Below are 24,884 nucleotides of genomic sequence, written 5' to 3' on the forward strand. Positions count from 1 at the left end.
CGGGATCTGACAGTGAAGAAAACAAATTTTTTAGTGAAAGAAGGAGACTACTGAAACAAAATTTTATATGTGTGTGTATACATACACGTGTATTTATGTATGCACCGACATACAGATGCATTTCCTTAAATCTCAGATAAGGCCCTGTTTATGCACCTATAATCCTATTATGCTTCTTGGTAACAATTACTACAATTTCAGTAATTATTTGTGAAATATATATGCCTATATGAATATATTCAACATATACAATATATTCGTATTTAATTCATATTTAAAAGCTATATCAATTTTCCAGTAGAATCTCCAGATGGTAATTAATTCTATGGAATAAACAAAGTTAAATAAGGGACAGTGTAAAGGCATGGGTAGCATGTGGCTATAACTGACAGACTAATCAGGGGAATTTAGAGCTATATGCTTCAGCCACAAACCTTTACACTGTCTCCTTTAAAGGGAAGCTGGCAGACATTTCTGCTCTGGAGAAAAGAGGAAGGAAATACACTGTGCTCAGAGCCAAAATGCAGTTTGTGCTGCACACCCAGGCTCTGTTCTCAATGGATCGTATTTCTAGCTTCTTCAATTATTTTATCTGGCCTATTAACTTGAAAGCCATGTGAGTGTGGTTTTCAAAATGTAGCCTTGTTCCTGAGCAGCACTTCAGTATACACTTGGCTTTGGAATGATCTACGATCCTCCCCAACTTGTTTTCTTGATTTAAAAAACTAATCTGAGGCTCTAGTAGGAACCAATGTATGCTTAGATATTTTCCAGCCCTTAGGCACTGGAAATTTACCAGGGAGAGCTGGCACTGCTCATTTGTTTCTGTGTTAGCTGTATGAGATTTTTATACGGGATTTTAAAATACAGTTTATTGATCTTCTTCTTACCTCTCTCTTTAGTCTGTGGCCACTCCCATCTCTTAACTTTATTCAGGCTAATTTTCCCTTATCCTTCAGTCACAACATAATGGTGATTTCCTTAAGTAAGAATTTCCCTAAGTCCAGACACGGTGGCTCACACCTGTAATCCCAGCATTTTGAGAGCCTGAGGAAGGAGAATCATTTGAGCCCAGGAGTTTGAGACCAGCGTGAGCAACACAGCAACAAGATCCCAGCTCTACAAAAAATTTGAAAATTAGCCAAGCATAGGGCCAGGTGTGGTGGCTCATGCCTGTAATCCCAGCACTTTTTGGGAGGACAAGGCAGGCAGATTGCTTAAGCTCAGGAGTTTGAGATCAGCCCGGGCAACATGGCAAACACCATCTCTACAAAAGATACAAAAAAATGCCTGTGGTCCCAGCTACTTGGGAGGCTGAGGTGGAAGGATGGCTTGAGCCCGGTAGGTAGAGGTTGCAGTCAGCTGAGATTGTGTCACTATACCCCAGCCTGGGTGATACAGCCAGACCCTGTCTCAAAAAAAAAAAAAAAATTAGGCAGGCATGGTGATGTACACCTATAGTCCTAGCCATTTGGGAGGCTGAGGCAAGAGGCTCACCTGAGCCCAGGAGTTCAAGGCTGCAGCAAGCTATGATCATGCCACTGCACTGCAGCCTAGGTGACAGAGTGAGACCCTGTCTCGAAAGAAAGAAAAAAGAAAAAAACGAATTTCCTTAAAATGTAGACTAAGTTAAATCCCTGTTTATGCTCCTTTAATCTCTTCCCATTGCCCTCCTTGGGAATGATGACCACATTTTCAGTACTTATTTAACAGCTATCTCTCTCAGTAGACAGGAAGCTCCATGAGGGCAGGGGCCATGTCTGTCTTGCTCAGGTCTTTATCTCAGTGCCTCACCATGTCCATCACACACAGTATCCCTTGATAATATTCAGCCTATTAATAAATATCTTTAGTCTCCAAATGACTAGCACAATCTTCAGAAGAATAGGTAGGGTGGTGGGCGCTGTGATTGTGAAGCTTGCACAGATTCCTCTCAGGACTGAGTTCCATCCCCTTCCTGATGCTCGGAGTGCTGCTAGTAGACACCCTCAGCTGTCAGCTTTCCTCTGGGGAATGCCTCCATGAAAGAAATGGACAGCCCCAGAATCATGTGCCATTTCAGGGACAGTTTGTATTCAATGGCTAATCAGTGCTGGGCTTTAAGGCCCAGCCCCTCATACCAACTCGAGGCACTTTGACAAGGCCATCCCAGCTCCCGGGCTCCCCTTGGGAGCCTCTATTGGGATGGCATCACAGATCCACTTCTTCCTCTGCTCTGCTTCCTCCCCTCCCCTTCACAGAGGTTTATTCCAAGAACACTCCCTAATCAATGCCTTATACCTTAATCTCGGCCTCAGAGTTTACCACGAGGGTAACCCAACCTGTGATGAATACTACAAAAATGTTTACAAACTGGATATCATATTTTGTCCTACTCCATAAACTCCTAAACAGTTAAGATCAGTTATTTATCCTTGCATCCTTACAGCGACTAGAAGGTATCTTCCATATAGCAAACATCAGAAATACGTGAAAGGAAATATTCTCCCTAAACTTAGTCTAGATTGAGCTAAATTCTTCTGATTCAAAGTGTGGAAAGTGCCCCTACTGAAAGGGGCACTGGCATCCCCTGCGTATTTTGTCTAAAATACAAAATCTCAAGACCCAAACTGGTTTAGAACTACTGAATCCAAATCTGCATTTTATCAGATGGTTCACATGTACATCAAAGTTTGAGAAATACTGAGCTAAGGGATTTATTTCTTTTTTCTTTTAGAAATGCTTGTGATTTCTGCACATTGATTTTGTATCCTGAGACTGCTGAAGCTGCTTATCGTTTAAGGAGATTTGGGGCTGAGATGATAGGGTCTTCTAAATATACAATCATGACCTGGCTGATAATCCCTCTAGTTTATATAGTGTCTTTATAAAGTTATCTCTCTTTAAAATTTTCCTTAACACTAGTAATCATGCACTCTTTCACTCAACAAATACTAATTGAGTGCCAAGATGTCAGCTCTATGGAGCTTACACTTTAGAAGGAGAAGAAAAAAACAAACACCAAGGTGTATATTATAGTGTGCAGCAAGGTGAAAGGTGCCAGGCAAAAAACAGTAGGCTGGGGTAAGGAGGAGGAGAGGGTGAGCTGCGATTTGAAATTTTTACAGTCATGATATTCAGCAGGTGAGATCATTAGACATAACCATGTTTGCGCACAAGCGCTGAATGACTTAGCAACGTGGCTGCAGTTGCATGGGAGAGTTGCAAAATAACAAAGTCAGAGAGGTAAGAGACCAGACTTGTTCATGTGAGGCTGCCTAATAAATTGTGATTTGACACTGAATTGCTGAGAAGGTAATGCAAATAGCTTTTTCTCCAAGAACAAAGTAGCTCTTGGCCAAGCCGATTTGATTTGGGCTGTAGGAATCTGCACAAACCATGTCGCTGGCTAAGCCTTAGCTTCCCCAAATGAAAAGGCAGGGATTGGAAATGGCCTTTGAAGTGGCTTTCTCTTTTTAAAATGTCAGGCTCCAAGACACCTACGTGAAGTCTAAGATGGTAAAACAAACTTTGTGGTTCGGCTGTGGCCTGATGCAAACTTTCGCAACCCCAGGATACTGAAAAAAACTGGAAGAATTGCGGAATGGGGTGCCAGGCTGAAAGATCTTAACCTTTGCACTCAATCCCTCCCACACCCAGAAACCCAAGTCCCGACAGCTGGGCGCCTTGCTCTCCGCGCGGTGCAGCGCCTGAGCCCGCCTCCCGCCGCTTCGCGGACTTCGCCCCGCCCCCGCCCTGGTCCCGCCTCCCGCCTCCGCCGGCCTAGACCCGGCTACGGAAGTGACGCGAGGCCGAGGCTGGAGGGCCGCGCCGGGCCCGCCGTCGCTCCGGGTGGGACCCGGCGTATGTCGGTAGCAGCATGGCTCTTCTCGTTCTCCTGACCCTTGCCATGCAGGGTGTGAGTAGGGCTGAGTTGGGCACCGCGGATCCAGGGCCGTCCTCAGGTACCATCGCCTGCGGCGGGGCTGCGGCCGGGTCGGGACGGGAGGGACGGGAGGGACGGCGGGATCCGCCCCAGTCGGGAAGCCCCGCCCCGGCTCTCCGCAGTCGCCCTCGCTCGGGACCCCCGCGTCGGATCCTGAGCTGGTGACTGGGACGCGAGGCGGGATCGCGAGACCGGGTCCCCGTGGCTTGCACTCGTCGGCTACCTTTCTCCTGCCTCTCCTCTGGTTGCCACCACCACAAATCACGCCTCTTGTTTTTGCGGCTCTTGTAATCCACTTTTAAATACGGTTATGCGCTGCAGAAGGACGTTGCCGGTCTACGCGGGACAGCGTGGTCTCATAAGATGATAATACCGTCTTCTTGCCGTACCGTTTTTCTGGTTAGATAACGCAGATACTCACTAGTGTGCTGCAGCTAGTTACCTGCAGTGTTCAGTGCAGTAGCAGGTTGTACAGGTTCGTGGCCTGAGAGTCCTAGGCTGTGTCATCTGGGTTTGTCACTGCTGCCCGAAGAAATTGCCTAAGGGGCCATTTCTCCATTTCTCAGAACGGATCTCCGTCGTTAAGTGACGCATGACAGTGAGCGTCGTGGTCAGCAGTGACCTCGCGCTCTCAGTTCGTGGCTTAAATACTTGATGCTTAGCGTAGAAGTGTATACATTCCATCGCCAGCTGAGAAGTAAGTGGCAGTAACTTGTCTTAAACGTCTCGGTCTCGAAGTGGTGGATTGCGAGCACTCACTAGTAGGTTTCTCTGGCAGTAGGTCTTCGTAGAGATTTGTTCTTTGGAGCATTTTATTTCCACCTGCTTATTGACATTTTCTAGGAAACAAATGTTGGGGATGGCTTTTCTGAAACGCAGAGTAATTGTGATTAGGAGCTCCAGTGAAATCAGTAAACCTTTCCATTAAGTTTTTTATTATATCATGATTCATGATTCATACGAACTTTGAAAGGTCCACGTTTTGCTTCTGTTTTCACAACAGTCCTCTAGAGTAGGCGTTATTTGTCTCTCTCATTATGGATGAGAAATTGAGTTACGGAGAAATCTGCCCAACTGGCAGAAAGGTCATGGCCACTCAGGAGGGAGCTGCTCAATTTGGCACCAGAGTCCAAGTTCTTGACCGCTCTGCCAGGATCAAGTCAGTTATCTATACTGGTAATTGCAGTACTTTGCGGTAAGAGTTTGAACTTAGGAAAGCAAGGTGGGGTGCTTGTCTCTTCCAGGGAAGTCAGTAAAGCCTTCACAAAGGTGACCCCAGGAACCAGAGGTGCAGAGACTGAGGTGCAGAGGTGTGATAGAGTATGTTGAATTCGTGGAATATTAAGCGTTTTATTGTAAACTGTGTGAGGGAGAGGTTACAAAGGGAGATAGGTTAGGTGGAGAGGCAGGAACCAAATAATGAATTGCCATTTATGTGTACTAGCAAGAAACCTAGCTTTACTAACAACTTAAGCAAAAAGAGGAGTTTATTGTTTCAGATAAGCCAGAGTTAAACAGGAAATTAGAGATGCCAGCTGCGTCTCAAGAAGCTAGAACCCAGGAACCTGCTGCTAGGACTCTCCATTTCTTATTTCTAACTATCTGGATATTGACTGCTTTCCACACTTGGCAGGAATCATAGATGCTGACAGCTTCTGGGTTTTGACATCTTGCTGCCTCCCCCAGGGAAAAGCTCAGATTTGCTCACCTAGGTTAAGGTGTCAGCTTGCATAGGAAGGACATTCTTGTAGAGGGTGGGGTTAGGGAGTTACCAGAAGAAGCAAAATAGTGTTCCTGAAAGCAGCACAGGTGTTGAGCCAACAAAATAATACACCCACTCTGCCTCACAGAAGTCGGTCATTACTAATGCTGACATCATTGGATTATCTTACAAAGGGAAATGATTTTATGCAGGATCGGATATGCCATTTAGAAAGACCGGTCATCTTATTAAGTAGTTTTAGGGTAGACACAAGGCCCATTAGGAATCTGCTGCTTACGTTGGAGTCAATTAGAAGTAGTTTAAATGGAGAAGAGGACAGTTAGAAGGAACATTTAGAAGGAAGAGTCAGTAGGCCTCTGGCTGGATGTCAGCAGAGAAAGAGATCATGCTAGCTCAGGCATAGTGTTACAGCAAGTTCCAGGCTCTTCCTTCTGAGTACAGGGCCCTCCTGAGCATGTGACCCCTATGAGTGCACAATTTGCACGTCCCTGTAGCCTGCCCTGGGAGGAGGATTGCCTGTCTGCCTCCCATGAGAAGATCAACTGCGGCCTTCTATATTCTGCAGAAACTTTAAAATTTGTCTCTGCACCTCTGGCCCTAAAACTGGGGTCACGTTTGTGAAGCCTTTACTGACTCCCCTCGAAGAGATAAGAACCCCTGCCTTGCTTTCTATTCATTTCAGGGAGCCCTCTTTTTAAAGTGCATTTCTAACACATTTCTCTAGATTTTTCAGTGCATTTCTCTAGATTGTATTGTGCCCCTTGTTCTTGTAAAGTTAATTTAAAACACAAAATCTCAAAGTAGGAAGAATCCCACAATGCTGTGGCTCTTGCTTAGCTTCCCAGCCTTATTCTTACTGTTGCGAAACTTGACTATATAGTCGAAGTTAGTCTTAGGTGAGAGGACCTGTAACAACAGGGAAGCAGACAAGAGAATATGGTGATATAAGGGTCAGTCTCCAGGAAGTCCAAGTGTTTAGGAATGTATTGTTTTACATTCATGGGCTTTCATTAATATTTAAGTGAAAATAAAATCTATGTGTGCCACTTAATAATCAGTGGTATTTCATTCTTCATGCACTTTTACACTTAAAAGTAGTATATATATTTTTAAGTGAATCAGTGTGAACTGGCTTTCTTGATCCAGGTTGGTGTCCCACGCTGAGTAATAGCTGCAGAGCCAGACTGGACTTTACACCAACTGGAAGGCTCTTCACTGACCTTATACAGTTTATCAGCTATGCCTCCTACTAATTATCTGACTTTAGTATCCTAATGCTCTGGATACTGTTTAAATTTTTCATTTTTTTTTTTTTTTTTGGATTCTGTAGTTATTTCAAAGATTCAAAATACACAGGATAATATATTTTAATTATATTTATCGAATGGGGTATTGTATTTTCTTTTTCATTTTATTCTGATTCATGATTCTTACAGACTTTGAAAGGACATTTTAGTTCTATATAAAAGAAAATGGGCTGGGGGCAGTGGCTCACACCTGTAATTTTGGCACATTGGCAAATGGATCACTTGAGCCCAGGAGTTCACGACCAGGCAACATGGCAAAACCCTATCTCTACAAAAAAAAAAAAATACAAAAATTAACCCTATATGGTGGCATGTGCCTGTAGTTATAGCTACTGGGGAGGCTGAGGTCGGAGGATCACTTGAGCCCAGGAGGTCAAGGCTGCAGTGAGCCATGATTGCACCACTGCACTCCAGCTTGGGCAACAGAGCGAGACTTTGTCTTGTGTGTGTGTGTGTGTGTGTTTGTCGTGTGTGTGTGTGTGTGTGTGTGTGTGTGTGTGTGTGTGTGTGTGAAAACCTAAAGAAGAGAAAATAATAGTTTTAAACAGCTATCTTACAAAATTTGGCAGCATACCAATAGTGCAGTTGCTTTACAAACTAGATGAGTGTAATTAATGGTTTAATTTTGATTGAACAAAGAATCAAAAAATGAGGTTTGAGCCAGAATGAATTCCTAACAGAAAGGAATTGGTTTACTTGTAATTTTCTTATTAAAGGGATGTCTTTATTTTAGATTATCCTGATGCACAGTAATCAAAACACTAGGTATCTATTTTAGTCTTGTGCATTCTTAAGAAACTATTCATTTTAATACATTGTTCAACTTTTCTAATGGCCATAATGTAATTGAGATAATGTAATAAAATCAGGAAATGTTACTTGAAGCAGGTGCTTGTGAAGTCACCAGAAAATAATCCTCTCCAATTCCAATTTAAATATGGAGGTTATTTACCCCTTATTTTATTAAGTGATCACAAAGAGGTTGGAAGCATTTTTCTTAATTAAAACCAAGAAATCTTTACATATTGTCAAGTCATTATATAACTTTTCTAAGGCTTTGTTTTCTTATTGGTAAAATATGTGTGATAGTATTGTCTCCCTCATGGGATGGATGTGATGATTACCTGAGAAAATGCATTAAAAAGGTGAGCACATTGTGTGTCTTATACTAAATATTTAATACATTAGGAATTATCATTCAATAATGTACATTACTATTTTAACAAATATATCTTTAAATATTAAATTGCCTTAGTCATATGTGAGAAATTGTGCTGGCTTTTAAAAAATCAAACATAACTAGGTCAATATGAGAAATTTAAAATAGGCTCAGCAGCAAACTCATTATTCCATCTCTTAAAACAGACAGAAATGTTTGGTTTTTGTAGATCGAAAAGGCCTGCATTTTTTTTTTTATTTTCTAAACTATTTCTCAATTCAGAATGAGTTAGTCCAAAACAGAATTAGTGTTGAGAAATGATGTCTCTCAGGGACTAGATTGGTGTGATCCAGTCAGAATTAATGCCAAGCCAAACCCAACTAGATGAAATTGGATAAATAGAAGTAAGAATAAATTAGCCCTAGATTTTAAGTCAGAAAAATGGCTGAGCAGATATTTATTAGATAAGCCCCAAGTTGGTGGTGGTGTGAGGGAAAAATATAGGGGAGGTTAGTTACTTACAAGTTTGTTGCAGGCCACTATGTGTTATGCCTGGCTCTTTAAAAAGAAAAATTCCAATTAGATGATTTCTGTGAACACTTGAAACATCATGTGCAAGAATTCTCAAAACGTCCTTATGTGGCTTAAATCTGGGGGAATGTGGCTCCTTGCTAAGGAGAAAGTTGGAAAACATTAAGAAAAATTGCCATTTTATCAGCAATGGAAGCCATTCTGGAGGTAGATTGTAATCAAATATATCCTGACAGAAATACAAAGGCCTTGATTTGGTACTTTTCGTTTATTCAGTTTGGATTTCTTATGCTGGTTCTGTTTGCCATGCAGACGAAACTTTTCTGTCAGTCTCCATTCGTGTCCCTGTGTCTTTAACATGGTGAATGTGTGTTAGATCTTTTCTGAGAGTTGTTTTTTTGGAAAAGATCCAGATCCTTTAATTGGGAACATTTGTTTTGGAGTTGTAGTGTCAGAGGACTTAGATGCAGAACAACAGTTTACTTCATCCTCACTTTCTTATGCTTCTCAGTGTGCTGTTCCCATGGAAGAGGTTGGTGAACAGGCTGTCGGATGATTTCTGCAGAATCCATAGCCCTGTTGCACCACAGGTGTACATACCTTTCATACAGTCTTTGTATACTTGTATGTTAAGATGGGTGATGAATTCTTTAGGCTGGTTTTTTGTGTGTGTGTGTGTTTTTTTAAGGGGCACAGATACTTTTGGTGGTTACAGGGTGGAGCACAGATAGCAGCCCTGGTTCCTCTCACCCATCTATGCAAAGGAGATGGCCAGTGTCCTCAAACTATACTCTGCAGGTATCTATAGTTTGCCATCCACCCTACATTCACCAACATTTGTTGCATAGCTGTCACAACTGCTATTTTTGGCCCTTTGTGGCATTCCCATCATCCCGTCGGTGGCACTGCTCTATCACCTGCTGATCTTCCCTGGTCTTTTCTGTGTCTCTTTCTCTCTCTCTTTTGGTATCCTGTTGCTTCTGGCTTATCAGCTTTCTGAGGAAGCAGTTGGCTTTAACCAGGGCCTTCCTTTCTTTCTGCATTGTGATTAAAGTGTTAGGAAAAATAAATTCTTCTTTCCTGTATTTGGTTTTCTTAAATTCTCAGCTGTGAATTCTAGAGGAGTTCTGGGAATTAGATTTTAAAATAGCTAAACTTCACTCCGGATAGTATGCAGATGTAATACCTAAATAATTCTGAGCCCGTTTCCAAAAGCAACATGAGTTACACAAAACTGTCTATCCCGGCACTTTCAAGAGATGAGAAAATCTGTAAGATTATCTTATTTCATGAAATCACTCCGGTAGGATCTTTTCTTAATCCCCAGAGATAGTAATACTCTTTTGCTCTTTCTACATATATTTTTACTTACATAGTGTAAATGTATTAGAAGTTTATTGTGAGCCTTAATTAATTTAATCTGAATATATAGCAATTTAAACCTCACATTACAACATTCTGAAGCTTAAGAAAACTGCTTATGTCTGTCATATGATTTTGGCAATGACAACAAAGGCAGATGTCTAATAACCACATAGTTTCTCTTCTGGTAGCATTAAAAACCACAGGTTACATCTTTTGGTGAAAATTTATGTTTTTCCTTTAACCTAGTAGTAATTTCTTTTTGCTATAAACCATTGAAATCTCTCCCTCCTACCACCTGTCTGTCTTGCTTTGAAAGCTATGATTTAAGTCCTTGTCCTAGTCTAACCATATCAGGCTTTTACTTAAATTATGGGAAACATACTTAGATTCGCATTAAAAATTAATCTAATTCTGCACAAGCCTACTCTTGTTTGTAGTTTTCCATTGTGTGGTTCAGTAGCCCCTTCGTAAGTACAGATGCATTTTGTTTGATATTCTAGTATGCAGATTGACTTCTACATGTCATTTTCTCAAATACAGGAATTTCAGGTTGAGTATATACTGTTATAAAGCCATTCCTATTGGAAATAACTAAAAAGAGGGGCTTAAAAGGAAGTATTTCCTTAAAAGGATTTCCAGTCTTGGAAACCAGAGGAAGGGGGGTCCTTGCTACGTAGTGGCAGAAAGCTTAGTGACATTGTAGCCTTCAGTGACACCAAAAATAGAGAATGTGTCTGAGGAGCTGTGTGATCTAGCTCAGGAGGTTTCCAAGCGAAGTGCTGAAAGTACCACCTAGTTTCTTCTTGCTTCTTATAGTAACATGTGAGACTTCACTCAATCATGGGAAGAACTGTTAAAAAGAAACCAGGACCTCCTGGTTTGAAAATTCTCAGCCTCTCAAGAGGCAAAAAATGCTATAATGAAGAAATGGCCTCTGAAGGAAGGCTCAGATTTATTATGAGTTTTCTTAGCCTCATGTACCCCTCTTATCTGGTTGCAAAGGTGTGTTTGTATGTATGATTGTTATTTGATATTAATGTTGATTCATTCCAGGTGAAGAGGAGTGACTTTTATTTCTACCTGAAACATGGATTGTAAAGTATTTGGGTTGTTTCAGGAGGTTGAGATTCAAACATGCAACATGTGATAGAAAAAGGGCCCTCTTAAGCCTCAGTAACCCCTGCTGTAAATGGCCATGGGAACTCTACCAAAACCAAAGAAGAGCCAGGGCTGCCAATGGCAAGAACAGTGCTTTTGGGCTCATCCTACAAGAAGTTGCTTAGAGAACCAGAGATGGCAGGTACCAGCAGCCTTCAGTAGCTCTTCTGGAAGCAGAAGGAGAAAAACTGTAGGTGTCCGGTCACTGGCCACAAAAAGGTCAGATTAGTAGTATGAAGTATTTGAATCTTGAGACCCTCCCAGCTTCATAATCTCTACCTTTTGGCCCAAATTGTTACACCATTTTGGTAAATGATATAGAAGTTAGTTATTTTGGCAATAACCAAATCTAATCCTTTGTTTGAGGGGAATCATGAAATATGCTGGTTGACTATAAAGCATTCTGTTGTTAAGCTAGTTTTTCCTTCTAAACATTTTTTTTTTTTTTTTTAAAGAGAAACACTAAAGTTGTAAACATATAAAGCAGGGTTCGTCAGCCTTGGCACTGCTGGCATTTGGGGCTATATTATTTTTTGTTGTGGAGGCTGTCCTGTGCGTTGTAGGATACTTAGCACCCTTGGCCTCTGCCCTCTAGATGCCAGTAGTACCTCCCCCACCCACTTCCTCTGCAGGTTCTGAGAACGAAAAATGCCTACAGACATTGATGCCTAATGTCTCCTGGGCAACAAAATCACTTCCTACAGAGAACCACTGTGATAAAGGGAAAAATAATCAAAAAGAAAAAAGAAATGATGATAGCATTTAATTGTCCATGAGTTCATATTATTTACCTAAATAACTATTGATCCGTGTTCTGCTTTGAAAACATAATATATGTGTTAAGGAATTGTAAGTTAAGGCAATATACCAGTTTGGTCTTGAATGTTGGAATTTTTGTTTCAGAGAAAATATGGTAGATTTTCCTCACTTGACAAATGAGGAAATCTCAAATATTTAGCAGTGTAGCCAAGAAAGAACCCAGTTTATTAATGTTTGACCCAGGGAGTACTTTTCTTATTTAAGCAGTCTGCTTGATGTAAATATAAATCATTATCATCATTATTATCATCCAAGGCACTTTGAAAAACTATAAACTTCTGGCTCTCTCACAATTTTTGAGGATGCTTATAAAGTACGTTTGGAAGCCACTGTTCTTGTTCACATTGCCATTCATTTATTTGTTTTAATTATATAAGTAAATCATGTTTAATAGAGTCTTCCAGCTAGGTAAGATTGAATAACCATAAATTTGAGGTCACATTGCTAACTGTATACATTCATGTTTATCTATAAAGAAGTGAAGGGAGAAGGGAGAGGTGTGTGTGTTCAGTTTTCCAAGGGGTGTTGGACAGCGTTTTACACTGAACAGTGGGGAAAAATGACTACTTTTTTTTTCCTTTTTTTAAGAGAACGTAGTGCAGTGGCACAGTCACAGCTCACTGCAGCCTTGACCTCCTGGGCTCAAGCGATCTTCGTCAGCCTCTCAAATAGCTGGAGCTACAGGCACAGGTTTCCTCACCTGGCTTATTTTTAAATTATTTGCAGAGACAGGGTCTCCAACTCATGAGTTCAAGAGATCCTCCCACATCAGCCTCCTCAAGTGCTGGGATTACAGGCGTGAGCCGCTGCACCTGGCCCATGACTACTTTTAATAACTAGATTTTGGTAGTGTCTGATTAGATGTTAAAATGACTTCTGTCTGTTATCTTACATGACTCTTTCAACTTCTGTCTGTTATCTTACATGACTCTTTCAAGTCTTACCAACAGATGTTTTCTGAAAGGTTTAAAAGAGTAACAAGAAGAAATGTTGGGTATGTTTTGTAAAAAGCTCTGTATGCCCCAGAGAGCAGAATGTTGATGAAACTGGAATGTGTGGCTTCTTTGTTCAATCTCTAGGTATCTATTCCTACACTATAGAAAAAGAGTTGATGGTGTAATAGTATTATGTGTAGAATTGAGAGGTTGGTGGTATTTTAGAGTGAAATTGGCCATCCTTAGCAAAGCCATTTCCTCTGCAGATGTTTGTATTAGTCTGTTTTCATTCTGCTGATAAAGACATACTCAAGACTGGGGAGAAAAAGATGTTTAATTGGACTTACAGTTCCACTTGGCTAGGGAGGCCTCAGAATCATGGCAAGGTCAAAGGGCACTACTTACATGGCAGTAGCAAGAGAAAAATGAGGAAGAAGCAAAAGCAGAAACCCCTGATAAACCCATCAGGTCTCGTAAGACTTATTCACTATCACAAGACTAGCACAGAAAAGACCAACCCCCATGATTCACTTACCCACCCCCTTCATCCCTCCCACAACACAGGGGAATTCTGGAAGATACAATTCAAGTTGAGATTTGAGTGGGGACACAAAACCAAACCATATCATGCCGCCCCTGGCCCTTCCAAATCTCATCTCCTCACATTTCAAAACCAATCATGGCTTTCCAACAGTCCCCCAAAGTCTTATTTCAGCATTAACCCAGAAGTCCACAGTCCAGAGTCTCATCTGAGACAAGGCAAGTTCCTTCTGCCTATGAGCCTGTAAAATCAAAAGCAAGTTAGTTACTTCCTAGATACAATGGGGGTACAGCTATTGAGCAAAATACAGCCATTCCAAATGGGAGAAATTGGCCAAAACAAAGGTGTTATAGGGCCCATGCAAGTCCAAAATCCAGTGAGGCAGTCAAATCTTAAAGCTTCAAAGTGACCTCCTTTGACTCCAAGTCTCACATCCAGGTTATACAGATGCAAGAGGTGGGTGCCCATGATCTTGGGAAGCTCTGCTCCTGTGGCTTTGCAGGGTACAGCTGCCCTCTCAGCCGCTTTGATGGGCTTCTGTCGAATATCTGTGGCTTTTCCAGGAAAGCTGTCAGTGGATCTACGATTCCGGAGTCGGAAGGATGGTGGCCCTCTGCTCACAGCTCCACTAGGCAGTGCTGCAGTGGGGACTCTGTGTGGGGTTGGAAGTGGGGCCCCAACCCCATATTTCCCTTCCATACTGGCCTAGCAGAGGTTCTCCATGAGGGCCCTGCCCCCTGCAGCAAACTTTTGCCTAGGTATCCAGGTGTTTCCATACCTCATCTGAAATCTAAGCAGAGGTTCCAAAACCCCAGTTCCTGACTTCTGTGTACCTGCAGGCTCAACACCCTGTGGAAGTTGCCAGTGCTTGGGGCTTCCACCCTCGGAAGCCACAGCTGGAGCAGCTGGGACACAGGACACCAAGTCCCTAGGCTGCATGCAGCCCAGGGACCCTGGGCCTGGCCCAGGAAACCACTTTTCCCTCCTAGGCCTCTGGGCTTGTGATGGGAGGGGCTGCCGTGAAGGTCTTTGACATGGCCTGGAGACATTTTCTCCATGGCCTTGGGGATTAAAATTAGGCTCCTTGCTACTTATGTACATTTCTGCAGCCAGCTTGAATTTCTCCCCAGAAAATGTGTTTTTCTTTTCTAATTCATAGTCAGGCTACAAATTTTCCATTATGCTCTGCTTCCTCTATAAAACTGAATGCCTTTAACAGCACCCAAGTCACCTCTTGAATGCTTTGCTGCTTAGTAATTTCTTCCACCAGATGCCCTAAATCATCTCTCTCAAGTTCAATGTTCCACAGATCTCTAGGGCAGGGGCAAAATGCCACCAGACTCTTTGCTAAAACATAACAAGAGCCACCTTTGCTTCAGTTCCCAACAGGTTCCTAATCTCCATCTGATACCACCTCAGCCCAGATTTTATTGTCCACATCGCTATCAGCATTTTGCACAAAGCCATTCAAGAAGTCTCTAGGAAGTTCCAAACTTTCCCACATTTTTCTGTGTTCTTCTGAGCCCTCCAAACTGTTCCAATCTCTGCCTGTTACCCGGTTCCAAAGTTGCTTTTCATTTTCTGATATCTTTTTAGCAACACCTCACTTTACTGGTACTAATTTACTTTATTAGTCTGTTTTCATTCTGCTGATAAAGACATACCCAAGACTGGGAAGAAAAAGATGTTTAATTGTGCTTACAGTTCCACATGGTTGGGGAGGCCCCAGAATCATGGGGGGAGGCCCCAGAATCACGGGGGGAGGCCCCAGAATCATGGTGGGAGGCTAAAGGCACTTCTTACATGACAGTGGCAAGAGAAAATGAGGAAGAAGCAAAGTGGAAACCTCAGTAAACTCATCAGCTCTCGTGAGACTTACTCACTATCACGAGAATAGGACAGGAAAGACCGGCCCCCGGTTCAATTACCTCCCCCTGGGTCCATCCCACAACACATGAGAATCCTGAGAGATACAATTCAAGTTGAGATTTGGATGGGGACACAGCCAAACCATGTTAATGTTGAATACAATCTGTATTATCAAATATTGAAAATTCTAGTGATGAAATGAATTGAAGATTATTGTTACAGTAGTCAGTGCATTTGATTATAAAATTTCTATTATGGGAATGTATTGCTTCATGCTGTATTTGTGTTTCTTTTATATTGCAATAATATTTCCATAATTTAAAATGAATCAGAATTCTTCTATAGATTTTTCAATAAAATTAATTTCTAGATAACTATTCTTGATTTAAATAATTTTGGTATCCTGGTGAATTCTGTTCTTCAAATATGCATATCTGACTAATGTGGCCTCTTATAATAAGGTTTTCCAATGTGAATGTAACTTTCTTACAATTGTCCATTTTACTTTTGAATCTCTTACAGTACCTACACCAACTAATGTTACAATTGAGTCCTATAACATGAAACCTATCGTATATTGGGAGTACCAGATCATGCCACAGGTTCCTGTTTTTACCGTAGAGGTAAAGATGTATGGGTGAGTGTCAGTCTTTTATTTATCCATTTTATTCCGTTTTTGTCTAGGTCCCTGCAAGTTTGGCAACCATCTGTGTTACTGTTTTGTCATCCTTCCCACATGGCAAAACATCCTGAACTGCTTGTAGATATCCAAAAGTGCTAAAGATGCAAATTCTTTGCAAAATATTTCTTGCCTCTTACTTCCTCTTCCTATCAGTATTGAAGTAGAGAAATATCACTAACTTCTGGGATTAGCATGGCAAATAAAGCTAATAGTTACTATGTCATCTTCCTGTAGTGTATGTACTTTTTAGTAGAACAATATACATTTCGAAAAAAATTTTGACAACTGTTAGTTTTTGTAGTGTGCTTAATCCCATAATTAACGTGTATACTGAGGGAATCCAGAGTTGTTTAAAAAGTATTGGTAGTACTTCTAACTAAAGAGTAAGGGCTTCCTACTTTCTCTAGTGTCTCCATCCTATTCTTACTCTGCCCTTTCTCCCGCTCCGTGCTGTGAATGAAAAGCAAAGCACAGACAGAAATGGTTTGAGTTTATTTGATAACAATAAAAGTTATCTTTGTGTTTTTTTATTCTTTTTAGTTATGGAGACTGGATTGTTGCCTGCACCAATATTTCTCATCGTTATTGTAATATTTCTGACCATGTTAATGATCCATTAAATTCTCTTTGGGTCAGAGTTAAAGCTAGAGTTGGACAAAAAGAATCTGCCTATGCAAAGTCAGAAGAATTTACTGTATGCCAACATGGTGAGTAGAATGTGTACACATGTAAATTTTAAAGAGGAAAATATTTATACATGTCTTCTGTATATATTTGCTTTTATTAGCAGTTGCTGAAAATTATCACAGCAATGTTAAGAAAGATTTGGAGGAATTTAGGGAGTCAGTACAGGCTGAGCATCCCAAGTCTGCAAACCCAGAATGCTCCAAAATCTGAAACTTTATGAATGCCATCATGGCATTCAAAGGAAATACTCACTGGAGCATTTTGGATGTTCAGATTTGGAAAGTTCAGCTGATAAGTATAATTCAGATATTCCAGAATCCAGAAAAACTCAGAAACTGAAAACACTGCTGATCTCAAAGATTTCGGATAAGGGATACTCAACCTGTATGCTCCCCTTCTTTCAAGCCCCACAAAATAGGGCTAACAGGTGGCCATCGCTTTGCTGCTTCTAAGCCAAATATATGACATTTCCACTTCATACAGATAAGGGTCTGTGCTGCCCAGCTGTCCTCTGCACCACCCTTTCCCTTCCCATCTTTTGTCATTAATTTCTAAGTTATATTCACTGAGGACTTTGGCAGCTAACTCTTATTCTTAATGCCTGTGGGAGTTTGAATACCACCTTAATGCATTAAAAAATTGTAGAGTTCCTTATTCTCTTCAGCCACCGTGATTTTTAGGTCTTCATTATTCCAGCATCCCACTCACATAGTGTACCTGATGTTTGCTGTCACCTCAAACTCCAGAATCTTTAGTGCCAGTTCCTATTTTCTGACTTTGACATCCTACCTTAGCTCTCAGACCCTCACTCCTGGGTAAAAGAAACTTTTAGTCACTTGACTCCTTCCTGGTCTTCTAGCTCTTGGGTACCTTCTCTTTTAGCTTCACTTCCTTGCTCTGCTGCGGCCTTTCAGATTGTGCCTCCTTGATCTCTTCTACAGGCTGTTCCTCTCCTTTGTCTTTAAATACTTTTCTTCCCCAGAGTCCACACTTTTGTCATCTGATTACCACACCATCTGCATGTTAGATGTTTTTCCATACAGATTTATCAAGGGCCTACTATGTGCCAGAAAGTATACTGGGCCCTGAGAATATGTTGATGTGTAAAAACAGACCTGCCTGGCACACAGTAAATATGTGAAGACTAGATAAATCGTTCACCAACAAACTCAAACGTCAAAGACCTAATAAATATGTATTGAATAAGTTCTGATTTTTCACAGTAAAAAGAGTTTTGGTGAGGGATGATAACGAATGCCATTTCTGAAACGTTTTTTAGAAACTAGGGTCCTTAATCTACAAAAGCAAAGATAAAGGAAAAATTACTTAATAGAGTTTATATTATGTGAAGTCTTTTTAACCAAAATCTATAACTATTTTTGTTTACAACTAGAAATGAAATTAAACTGCTAAAGAGGCAATTTAGATTAAACAACAGTACTTCTTGCCTGAGATTTATGAAACATTTGTTTGTTAAGGACACTTAGTCTATCTTCTAGATATCTGTGGAGTGGTTTAAATGTGGTTCTGCTTTAGAACAACCAGAACAAAAAAAGAGTAGGTCGATTTATAGATTCTGGTAATTTTATGAAATGTACCATGAAGTTCCAAGGCCAGGACTTATTATACGTCCTCCTCCTCCTTCCCCAGGAAAAATTGAACCACCTAAATTGGGTATCAGAAAGGAAGAGAAGCAAATCACGATTGACATATTTCACCCTTCAGTTTTTGTAAATGGAGAAGGGCAGGAAGTGGATTATTATGATGAAATTACCTGTTACATTATTGTGTACAATGTCTATGTGAGAGTGAACGAAAGTGAGGTATGTGTTTCTGTTTCAGATTTTTCATAAAGGGAATTCTTGTGTAGCTGGTAAAAGTTGTTTCTTTCTGTAGTGTAATGAAAATAGAATGATTATAAATATTCAAGCAAGACTCACAGAGCATAGATTTGGATAAGAAAAAAATATGTGGATTGTATTAAAGCAACAACGATAGGGAGCTACCCACTAACACTGACCATGTGAATACATTTTAAGTTTTCATTTGCTTCATTAAGTGGAATGGCCCGAATCTAGGATTTTTCCCAGTACACCTCCGTTGCTCCACCTGTTAAATGGGGATTTTCTTCCTCATTGGCGGTGATGTAAAGTAATAATAGCACTTCTGCCTCTCACCAGCTAAATTCCTGGTACTCTAAGAATAGGACAAATGAACATTTGTTAGTTTAACAACTAACAATAAACATTCCTGCAATTTGAGTTTTTACATTTACAGTCTTTATAAGGAATATTGGAACAGATGCATAGTATCGTGCTATGCTGAAGTAACAAGTTGACTTATTTGGTATCAAAGCTATTTTTAGACATGTTCAACGTCAGTCGTATATGTTTTCTGCAGTTGTGGTGGGGACTAATAGGGTAATTTTTTTTTTTTTTTTTGCAGATTAAAAGAAGCTATGCATTTTCACTGTTTTCTTTTTCCATCCAGATCCTGTATAAAGTATCCACAAAGATGGAAGATGATTGCAACGAGATTCAGTGCCAGTTAACAGTTCCAGTGCCCTCACTGAATTCCCAGTACTGTGTTTCAGCAGAAGGAGTCTTAAATGTATGGGGTGTTACAACTGAAAAGTCAGAAGAAATTTGTGTTACCATTTCCAATAGCAGCATAAAAGGTAAGTTCTTGCCATTTTCTTAATATACAGGGAGCAGTAACTAAAATAGGATCATGTGGAAAACAAATTTATTTGCAGTTTCAAAAGATCTGTTTTAACAATGTTCAGTTCTATTAGTTCCATCCCTTAGAGAAGTTCAAAATTAAAAATAAGGCAATTTCTCACTCATTAAAAGATGTGGAACAACCAATTAGGAAAGCCATGTGATGGCCCCTTGACCCAGGAAAGAAAAAAATCATAATAAGTACATAAAACTATGCAAATGTTTACATTTCAGGATTATGGATTATAAGTCAGTTTGTTACTTCAGCATAGCAAGATGCTATGAATCCACTAAAATGTTCTTTATGGAGATTGTAATTTAAAGACTGAAGAACAGGAACCTTCACTGATTATAACTGTATGGCATGAACTGGACAGAGACTTGCGATTAATATCCAAAAAAGTATATAGATGGGTTTGAATAATGGATAACGGGTCATTTTTATAACATTTTATAATAATTTTATTTCATCTTTTAATGTGGGAGTGGGGAGATATGTATTTATATGTATACATATAGACACACACACATACACACTAGAACTTGAACTTGAGAACTATTACTCTCAGCTGTCAGTTACCTTAAAAAAGTTTGGATTTTTCTTTGCAGTTATGAAATGTAAGTATTCATTATAGATAATTTATAAAATATGAAAAGCTGGAAGAAAACAAAACAATCTGTAGTTCTATCATGCAAAAATACCCCATTATTCACAGTTTGGTATTTTCTTTAGTTTTTCTACATAGACGTGATCATATTGTATAGTGTATATGATTTTATGTATTGTTTTAAGCATGTGTTATAAATATTTTTCCATTTTATTTCAGATACTTCATTAATATTAATGTCTGTAGAATATTTCACTATGTAAATTATATTTTTATTCAATGTTTTATTATTTTTTGAACTTTTAAGATAGGAGTTTTCACTATGATAAATCATGCTTTGATGATTATCTTTGTGTGTATGGTATATATATATATTTTTTTTTTCTTATTAGGATTTTTTTAGACTATATTTCATAGGTTTAAAACTTTACTAAAATTTTATGATATGAGTATATTTTTGAAGAATGGAAATATAGGCTGCAGTGTCAGAACAGACACCTAAAATTTAATGCTAATAACTTCAGGCCATTACATGAAGGTTTCAAATAGGTGACTTAAAGCAGTGCAATGCATTTTATGCTAATTTTCATTATACTATTGGAAAAATAAAACCCTTCATAATGCTCAAACTTTGAAATAATGCAAATGCCCCAGATTTGTTTGAAGCCTGAATTCTAAACTGCACTGATGCTCTGGCCACACGGTGGCGTCACGGTGGCTCCTGAGCAGCAGCCCCAATGCCTTGCAGCCAGCACTTGCTCAGCCCGTGGGACTTCTAACACAGCACGAGTGTTGGTTTTATAGTTATTTTCTTTTTTACTATTATAATGATTTAACTTTTTTCACATCCTGTAGTAAGCGTAATAGAAGCATTCATTAACTAGTAACTTCCACAGTTAGAAAATTCAAGATAATAAAATGCCCTAAAGGATGCCAGACATTGCCACGATATGTAGAGTGTTGTTAATTTGGAAGAGAGGACTGTGGGAAAAAAAACAAAAAACTAAAGATTGTGCTACAGAAATAAAAGCAGCATTCGAGCAAAATACACAATGGTAATTCTAGATGTATGTGCTTGGAAACAAATCTTTCCTATTTATATTATTTATGTCTGATTTATAATTAAGAGGGCTTTATTCTTGTGCAACATTCCTGTGTGTGTGTACATCTGTGAAGCTTTATAAGTATTTGCAATTGTGAAATAAATAAATGTAATAGAAAATTCTGAGGAGTGGGGCTAAATCATTTTAAGAGCTGTAAACATTGCCAGAGCTTATTTCTAAGGAGAGATTTTTTTAAATTATTTTTTTGCATTTTTAACTAAAAGAAATGCATAACCCTGGAAACACACTGTATGTAGGGCTGTAAGGAAATTACTGTGGAAAGCTATTTTAACTATATTGTGTCATAGCAGAATAGTCCCAGAAAGTTCTAGAATTGCACAGCTGGAAGAATCGTATTGCTATCTAAGACAGATACCTAATTTTTTACTCAAATTTTCTAACTTCTGCTTTCTTCAGTGTTCTTTAAAACTCTAGTCATATTAACTAATGTGTAAATCTATTCAAGAATGGCACTAAGACTTTCTGATAGATAATAGCAGTATTCCATCTTAATTGTAATTTGTGATTTTTGCCTTTTTTTAAGGTTCTCTTTGGATTCCAGCTGTGGCTGTTTTACTATTTCTAGTACTTACCCTGGTACTGATCTGTTTTTATATTAAGAAGATTAATCCATTGAAGGAAAAAAGCATAATATTACCCAAGTCCTTGGTAATGTATTTAATTTTTTTTATTATATACATTAAAAGGTTCACTTGAACCTTTTTTTGATAGTTTCTTAAATTATATTTTTAAAGTAGAATGATGCTCAGCAGCATGTCACCTGCCATTAATCGGTCAGTCTACCACATACTGTGTCTTTTGCTCTGCAGCAGTATTTTTAATTCTCAGGGCAAAAACACAGTGAGACATTTCTCTTAAAGATCTTAAAGTCTAGTGGAAAGAAAATATAATTATACAATGGATAGATAGTGTGATAGGTTCAAAGGTAAAAGTTTATACATAAGCCAGTGAAGACTTTGTCCAGCTTTGGGGGTGGGGTTAGTCATGGTTTTTCCAGAGGCAATGTCTGAGCAGTCTTGAGTGACATACAAGAGGAGTTTATTCAGGCACTAAGGGACAGAATGTGGAAAGGTCCAGAGCCAAAGATAACAAAATAGTATCTATTTGAATGAAATATGACAGGAATAATATCTGTGATGCTCAAAGGGCACATTAAAATTTGCTATTAAAAAAACTGTCTTTAAGTAAAGTGGATAAGAACTATCAACAGTTAGTGGTCAACTCACAAATGAATTGTAATATTTTATCCTTAAGCACAAAGCAACCTTGCCGTATGCCATTTTACACACACTAGAAAAAGAAAAAGAAACCTGGATATCCAGTAGTACCAGCAGTAATGGGTAAATGTGGTGAAAAATAATCTAGCCCTGGTAAAAGGAAAAGCACACTGGGTATTCAGTGGAATAGTGCCCTAAACATGCCATTGCTTTGAGGTAGTTACTTCACTCTTAAAAATGTACTGTAAGGAAAGAATTTCATAAATAAAAAGATGTGCAGGATATTTAACATGCTTTATAGCTAGAAAGAATTGGAAACATTTCAACATCTGCTATTAGAGAAATTATCAGTATGAAGAAATATGAGCCACTCAAAATTATAATGATGAAGGCAAGTAATGAGAATATTAAGTAGATGTGCTAACTTTGCAAAAATGATATGCATACATGTGGAAGGTAATTGAATTAGGGTTTCCTAGAGGGACAGAACTATATATATATATTTAAAGGGGAGTTCATTTAGTATTAACTCACACAATCAAAGGTCCCACAATAGGCCATCTGCAGGCTGAGGAGCAAGGAGAGCCAGTCCGAGCTCCAAAACTGAAGAACTTGGACTCTGAAGTTGGAGGGCAGGAAGCATCCCACATGGAAGAAAGATGTAGGCTGGGAGGCCAGGCCAGTCTCTCCTTTCACATTTTTCTGCCTGCTTATATTCTAGCCACACTGGCAGCTGATTAGATTGTGCACATCCAGATTAAGGGTGGGCCTGCTTTTCCCAGCGCACAGATTCCAGTGTTAATCTCCTTTGGCAAAATCCTCACAGACATACCCAGGATCAGTATTTTGTATACTTCAGTCCAATCAAGTTGACACGCAATATTAACCATCATGGTAATGTACAGAAAGCAACATATATTAATAAGTTATCAGGTGGCTTTTTAAAAATCTGAAAACTTGGTTTTTAATCTTACTGTAGTATCTTTCATTAAAAAGAAAAGGCAACTATCTGTTCACCTGTTACCCTACATGTGCCGTTTGGTGGTCCATTACCTTTAGACCTTTGTTTTTTCGAGGGTAGGCACTTAAGCCTAACAGTGTTTTATCTTTAATCAATCCATTTTTCTCCCCATAGATCTCTGTGGTAAGAAGTGCCACTACAGAGACAAAACCTGAATCAAAATACATGTCACGCATTACATCATACCAGCCATTTTTCTTAGAAAAGGAGGTGGATTGTGAAGAGCCATTGTCTCCAGTTCCAGACATGCATACCGAAGACAATCCAGGAAAAGAAGAACATCCAGAAGAACTTTCTAGTATAACAGAAGTGGTGACTACTGAAGAAGACATTCCTGACATGGTCCCGGGCAGCCATCTGACTCCAATAGAGAGAGAGAGTTCTTCAGTTTTAAGTAGTAACCAGTCTGAACCCTGCAGCATCACTTTAATCTCATATCACTCCAGAAATTGTTCTGATAGTGATCACTCCAGAAATGGTTCTGATACTGATTCCAGCTGTCTGGAATCCCATAGCCCCTTATCTGACTCAGAATTTCCCCCAAGTAAGAAAGCTGAAATAAAAACAGAAGAACAAGAGCTCATAACAGTAATAAAAGCCCCCACCTCCTTTGGTTACGATAAACCACATGTGCTAGTGGATCTACTTGTCGATGATAACGGTAAAGAATCCTTGATTGGTTATAGACCAACAAAAGATTCCAGAGAATTTTCATGAGATCAGCTAAGATGCGCCAACTTTGAAGTCTGAGTTTCCGGGACAGTTTTTCTACTTTAGATAGAGTGACTTACTTTAGATAAAAGTCTAAAGAGGACGTTTGGCAGTCTCACTTTTGGCAAGACATTTTCTTTTTTTAACAAAAAAAGCATTGTAACTTATGAACCTTTACATCGAGATAGGCTAGCAGGTGAACAGTATCCAGTACTCCTGGTTCTTAGATGAGCAGGCGATGTCCCAGGGACCTTTGTAGCCACTTTACTCTTTTTCTTTTCTCTGCCTTGGTATACCATTTGTTTTTGTAAGTTCTATGTGTACAGTAAATTTAAGTGCTTACTTTCAGAAGAAATTCTGCAAGCTTTTCAAAATTGGACTTAAAATCTAATTCAAACTAATAGAATTAATGAACTATGTAAATAGAAACATTTTTTATGAAACATTTTAGTTATTTTTAAATAAAGAATTTTGAAACTCATTTTTATATTCATTTATTCAAGCACTTAGGCAGTCTTTCATAGTTAAGCAGAATGTTTTTATATCCACTGCTTGTTTTCATGCATTAATCCTATAGAATTATTTGATAATTGTTCATATTTAGTATTTAAGACAACACTAAAAATAATATTTTAAAATTGTCCTTATAGGTCTTTATTTCTTTTTTTTTTTTCCCATTTATTTATTTTATTGTATTTTAAGTTTTGGGGTACATGTGAAGAACATGCAAAATTGTTGCATAGGAACACATGTGGCAGTGTGATTTGCTGCCTTCCTCCCCA

The 24,884-nt window shown here is 39.3% G+C and overlaps 1 protein-coding gene across 2 annotated transcripts; it reads left to right on the forward strand.

Annotated features, from left to right (window-relative positions):
• The first annotated feature begins 3,752 nt into the window (after window positions 1–3,752).
• IFNGR1 (interferon gamma receptor 1) lies at window positions 3,753–24,583 on the forward strand. 2 transcript variants are annotated; one of them, XM_017530445.2, is made up of 7 exons: window positions 3,753–3,944; window positions 15,855–15,969; window positions 16,555–16,721; window positions 18,352–18,524; window positions 19,192–19,378; window positions 21,677–21,801; window positions 23,506–24,583. In XM_017530445.2, the coding sequence occupies exons 1-7, from the start codon at window positions 3,860–3,862 to the stop codon at window positions 24,106–24,108; spliced, it is 1,455 nt and encodes a 484-aa protein (XP_017385934.1). In that variant the 5' UTR covers window positions 3,753–3,859; the 3' UTR covers window positions 24,109–24,583. The 2 variants fall into 2 exon arrangements, with proteins under 2 accessions (XP_017385934.1, XP_017385936.1); XM_017530447.2 differs by lacking the exon at window positions 3,753–3,944 and adding an exon at window positions 4,053–4,523.
• The last annotated feature ends 301 nt before the right edge of the window (window positions 24,584–24,884 follow it).

Source organism: Cebus imitator, unplaced genomic scaffold (assembly GCF_001604975.1).
Source record: "Cebus imitator isolate Cc_AM_T3 unplaced genomic scaffold, Cebus_imitator-1.0 Scaffold65, whole genome shotgun sequence".
NCBI classification, from domain to species: Eukaryota; Metazoa; Chordata; class Mammalia; order Primates; family Cebidae; genus Cebus; species Cebus imitator.

What these genes read in the sequence shown, in the direction of transcription:
- IFNGR1 (XM_017530445.2), top strand. Translation starts at nt 3,860, where the DNA reads ATGGCTCTTCTCGTTCTCCTGACCCTTGCCATGCAGGGTGTGAGTAGG. An exon ending in GTAGAGGTAAAGATGTATGG is followed by an intron (nt 15,970 to 16,554) that starts GTGAGTGTCAGT and finishes TATTCTTTTTAG; the next exon opens with TTATGGAGACTGGATTGTTG. An exon ending in TTCCAATAGCAGCATAAAAG is followed by an intron (nt 19,379 to 21,676) that starts GTAAGTTCTTGC and finishes CCTTTTTTTAAG; the next exon opens with GTTCTCTTTGGATTCCAGCT.